At 38.6% G+C, this 5114-nt stretch overlaps 1 protein-coding gene across 1 annotated transcript; it reads right to left on the bottom strand.

Annotated features, from left to right (window-relative positions):
* Positions 1-351: 351 nt before the first annotated feature.
* On the bottom strand, positions 352-2852 carry LOC125604014 (26S proteasome non-ATPase regulatory subunit 4 homolog). Its single transcript, XM_048774668.1, has 10 exons — positions 2660-2852; positions 2458-2571; positions 2261-2366; positions 2070-2184; positions 1765-1977; positions 1265-1544; positions 1058-1154; positions 812-909; positions 653-721; positions 352-571 (listed from the first exon to the last, which is right to left on the bottom strand). Exons 1-10 carry the CDS (start codon positions 2669-2671, stop codon positions 524-526), a joined length of 1152 nt encoding a protein of 383 aa, XP_048630625.1. The 5' UTR covers positions 2672-2852; the 3' UTR covers positions 352-523.
* Between the last annotated feature and the right edge of the window lie 2262 nt (positions 2853-5114).

The raw sequence follows: 5114 nt of genomic DNA, 5'->3' as shown, positions 1-5114 counted from the left end.
TCTCCTTCCACAATAAAGTTTACTCCATAAATAAAATAATCTATTTATTATTTGTTAATGGAGTGAAAAATATAGTGGAATTGTAGCATTTTTACTCCATTTTTACTTTTACTATATTCTAGAAGAAAAAATAGAGTATTATATTGGAGATGCTCTTGCTCTGTTCTAATAGTGTTCCATCAAAAACTTGTATGCCTTGTGTGTTACCTTGAGTGAAATTGTATTTACCCCTTGCGATTTTATCTGTTTAGTAACTGCTTTTTCTTTTGCGCCTAGACCGAACTACCGAAATGAATCGACGATTTGTCCAGGGGTTCAGGACTTGCCTACGCAGACACGACTGGACTTGTATTTCTTGACCAACATTTAACATTAATGAAAAAGCGTGAGAACAAACAAGGTCATAAAGGTAGAGATTAATAAGAGAGTTCTTCTTCAGTCTCGTATGATCTCTCTATCATACCAAACCAAACAAAAGAGAGGCATTTTATTGAGAGCCATCATGATACGCCTGTCTCCTTCCTCACTTCTTCTCATCCTCACCTTTGCTGTTACTCTCTTCCTCGTTACGCTGCAAATTTTAACATAATGCATTATCACAGTATCTTCTTTATCAACCCACAAAACATGTTCAAACCAATGTAAGACGCACCTTTGATTCGTCTGGCAGAGACGCTAGCAGCGCTTGAACCGCTGGATCATTAGGATCCACCCCTGGAAGCTGTGCGTTGGCAAACAGTTAGGACCAATCTACTTTTCCCTTTCACTTAGCTTGTAAAAATCCTGACGTTTTATTTAAGTAAAAGCTTACCGACGAGAGAACAGATGATATGAAAGCTTGATCTCCTAAGAGGTTTCCAGCACCCGTAGCTTCACCTGACTCTTCCCCACTCATTGACATTTGCAGCGCTGCACATGGACCAGATTCAAACATAAGGGTCCGTCTTTTCTCAAAACACCCAAAGGAATCAAAATTTATCTTCTAATTGTCACATTTACAAGCGAAGGCTAATTTTGATAGACCACTAATATGATTTTACCACAAAGCTTTACTCACCTAAAGCCAAATCCTGGTCCTCATCCGCCGCTTCTGACATGTTTACATCACCTACGGACATAGCAATTGCCTGGTCTAGCAATGCGTTGTCCTCATCCTGCCACAAAATTTTTGATTAATAAAAATGTTGTTTGATAAACAATGTGGGCTATATAATAATGATATACTACTAAAAAGGATAGACACACAAAGCGACTAACGACTAACCATTGGTTCAGCGTTCTTCTCAGTTGTCCTAGCAACCGTCTCCTGTGAGGCCGAAGCTGTATCCCCGTCTTTGTCTTTCTGACCTGCCTCATCCGCTGCCTTCTTAGCAGCAGCCTCTTGCCTTGCTCTCTCCTCCTCCATGGAGACTCGAAGGGCAAGAGCAAGTTCTGGGTCGATATTTGGATCCACACCAAAGTCAAAGTCACCACCTGCTGCAGCTGCAGCTGCTGCCGCAGAAACATACCCACTTGCACCCTCATCACCAGTGAATACAGGTGTGCTGCAAGAAAATTCAAGATTTAACACATTACAAAGATAACTACAACTAGAGACACAGTGGTAACTGGTAACAAAACACGTATAGATAGAAACAAAGTTCTTTGAAGACTCCAGAGCTCATAGGCCTAAAGCAAACCACAAGAAATGCCTTTCTCAACCTGGATAATGTATGAACTGTTCCGATTACAATCTACCTAAAGAAGGAAGAAAACTGATGATACCTGAGAAGCACATCAGAGAGAGCATTGGCTCCAGAAGGAACATGAACAATGTGGCTTCCGTCATTGTTATTGACAGCTGCAAGGAGGGCCTCAAGTTTCTGAGGCTTTTCCTCATCGTCATCATCTCCAAAATTGACAATGTCAAGAGAGACACTATTCTTCTTGAGCCTTTTGCCAACAACCTCCAAGGCCTTCTTTTCATACTTGATTGGGCTAAAAAAGCAGAAGCGCAACACAAACATCAGAAAGCTAAATAATAATAAAATAAACAGATAACTATGCATGAACACAAAGAAAGTGAATACCTTCCAGCAAAAACTATAATCCTTTGGCGTTGATTCTTGTTTTGACGATGCTTAAGAGCTAGCTGAGCAATCTGTATCGCAGCTGTTAAGTTAATCTCTCCTCCCACATCGAGACCTGAAAAAAAAGATGGATCAAGTTAGCAAAACTGATGTCAAAAAATTTGTTTTCCAATCTCTGTCACTAGACTCACCGTGCATACAGGCCAAGATTTTGCCAAGATCAGAGGTAGGAGTTGTCAAAACTCTAACTCCTTTCCCTGCCATTGTCAAGATCCCCACCGTGTTCTCCGGATTCGACTGCAATTACAAAACGGAAAAAGATCCCTAAATCAAAGCCTGAAGGAACAATCGAAAACCCTAATCGAATCAAGTGTTCAATTTTTTTTACCTGGGTTTTGGCCCCACAGAGAAGATTAACAGCTTCGGTTTGAGCCTGTAACCTAGAGGGAGAGTAATCTCCGTTTCGCATCCACTCGGAGTTGTCGATGCAAATCATAGTCGCCTACGCATATAAATCAAACATCCAAACATAAACAAGGAGAGATCGATTATGAGATCGAAATCAGAAGCAGGTGGAATTAGAAAATCACCTCGAGAACCATCGTGTCGAGAGAGATAGAGAAGCTTCTTCTTCGAATTGCGTCGCCGTAGAGAGAAAGTCAGGCACCTTCTGAGATTTAGACCGACGATAAAGCGCTTTGTGCTTCTTAATATTTTACTTTGCTCTTTAAGACCCTCGTATTTTTATGTTTATTTTAGTTTTTGCCACAATGACTCGATGGTTGCCACTACGCCCACTTTGGGTTTTCTATTTATTTTAGTTTATATATTTTTATTAAACTTTTAATTATTATTTTAATCCTTATAATTTCATACCTCATAAAATTTAAATATATTTTATAATTTAATTATAATAGAAAATCTAAAATATAAAAATTACATAAATTTGATTTTGAATCTAACAATACTAAAAGCCAAATATACTTAATGGAGAGGCATGTCACTATTTCATTAAAAATCGTCCACTCAGATGTTGACAGCTCACACTCCTTGCCATGTCATGAATAACTTCCCTGGGATTTCATAGACGTGTTTGAGTTTCATAAAATACTTGGGCCTTTCCTAATTAAAAGCTAATCTCCTCTAAGCTTACTTTATGGTCCAGCTTATCAGTACGAAAACCAACTCATATACTGTTCATCTTCCTCACCTCTATGAGAGAATCCCTTGACGTTTTGATCTCCTCAGCTCATCCCGTGTAACGTTCGCCTACCACTTTTAATACACTTAAAGCACCATTGTTACTGCCTCAATCAAAAGCCTATGAAACTGTTGTGATTCCCTCACCTCAGCACTCTATATATATCGTATTCAAGCTTATTTGTTCTCCACCGTATTCTACAGACCTCTATTTTTTCAACGACGCCTCTCCTCGGTTGGGTGGAGTTCTGGTAGTCGTAAAGTAAGTTCAAATTCACAGGATTTTGTCATTGACGGTGGCCGCAGTGGGATTTTAGCTTCTGGTAGCGGCAAAGGCTGTTGAGTATCACAAGCTTCTGAGGATTATGATGGCTATGCGAACCACAAAGATGATTGGAACAGAGTTTCATCGATGGCTTTAGACGGTGGAACGGTGGAGACGTTGGGACTGAAATTATTTGTGAGCTTTTACCCGTGAGTGTGGAGTCTGGGGAGTTTTGGTTTCTGGTGATGGTAAAATTGGTTGAGATTGAACGGATTACTCAGGAGTTTCAAAGTGTCTCCACTTTCTCCTTTCTCCATTCTTCTCTTTTAACGCCTACAGACCTGTAACTGTGACTCTTTTTCTCACCATCGAGGTCCAAACATCAACCTTCTCTTAAACTCAAGGTACTTATGTTGATATGCTGCTTTAATCCCGATAATAACTTCATCACTCCCATGTGCAAACATTGGCAACTTCATTCAGATATGACAAGGAGTTTTGTGAACACAATAGATAAGTCAAAACATTATTACAATTGAAGTGATGGAGTAATGGGAGTTGACAAGGAGTTTTGTAAGGTAATAGTTTCGCTTCATTCAAACTTAATTCAGATACGACAATAAGTTTTGTAATTATCTAAGGTAACATGTATCTTCTTTAAGTCAAACGGTTTATTATCATGATGTACGTACAATTTACTTCCTTCTCCAAAACTGTCTATACAGGATGCGTAGATGAGATGATGATCTATGTTGCAACATGGCCATGATGAAGATGAAAGGAATCCAATTCTCAGGACACGCAAGCGAAGAAGGACGAGCGTAGACAACATGTAAAATACATTTTTCTCTTTTCAGTTCTCTTATTTTTGCACACTATTTTGGTTTGAGGGAGAATTTTGTATTTATATGTTTTCTGCTTTGATTACTTTACTAAGTTGCTTTCATATGTGACTACATCTAGCAACTTGCATGAAATTGATATTACAGATCGAGCATCTTCCAAGCAAGATAGCCAAATGGTGAATAATGTACTGCATACAAAGGTATAGCTCGACCAGAGTTTTGTGAAAACAATAGATAAGGTTAATAAGATCTCAAGTTTGGCTTTCATTGAGGTTTGATTTTCTTTTTCATGGATGCATCATGTTTGTTGTTCTGTGGAGTGGACATGATGTTGATGGATGTCTTGGAGACGCTGATTTTGAGAAGTCTATTACAGATGGCTTGACCAATAAAGATTAACTTTGTCTAAGTAAAAAGCTCAATCCACACCAAAAATTTGAAGTTGCTAGAGTCTAAGGTGTCTCTATAATCTAATAGCAGCTGCTAATGTCTAATATTCTAATTAAATTACTTTCTTTTGATTTGCTTATACTGTTATGATCCCTATAGTTGTTCATATTGAGCTGATGCAAATATGAATGTTTTTTGGGTTCTATAATGGAAAGAAGATAATGATGCTGAAGGCGTAAACGATCAACTCCAATAACCCCGTTGTCATTCATGTCCTTCTCTCACGTTGTCTTTTCTGTTATGAAGTTAGTCCGGCAAATTCGAGGTAATATCAATAGTCTTATA

Source organism: Brassica napus, unplaced genomic scaffold (genome assembly GCF_020379485.1).
Source record: "Brassica napus cultivar Da-Ae unplaced genomic scaffold, Da-Ae ScsIHWf_44;HRSCAF=83, whole genome shotgun sequence".
Taxonomy (NCBI): Eukaryota; Viridiplantae; Streptophyta; class Magnoliopsida; order Brassicales; family Brassicaceae; genus Brassica; species Brassica napus.
This window is presented reverse-complemented; position numbering and strand designations above follow the sequence as displayed.

Excerpts from the sequence above, each read along its gene's own strand:
- LOC125604014 (XM_048774668.1), bottom strand. Across the intron at positions 1,978-2,069 it reads ATTATAGTTTTTGCTGGAAG|CCCAATCAAGTATGAAAAGA; the intron begins GTATTCACTTTC and ends CTGCTTTTTTAG. Across the intron at positions 910-1,057 it reads GGACCAGGATTTGGCTTTAG|CGCTGCAAATGTCAATGAGT; the intron begins GTGAGTAAAGCT and ends GTCCATGTGCAG.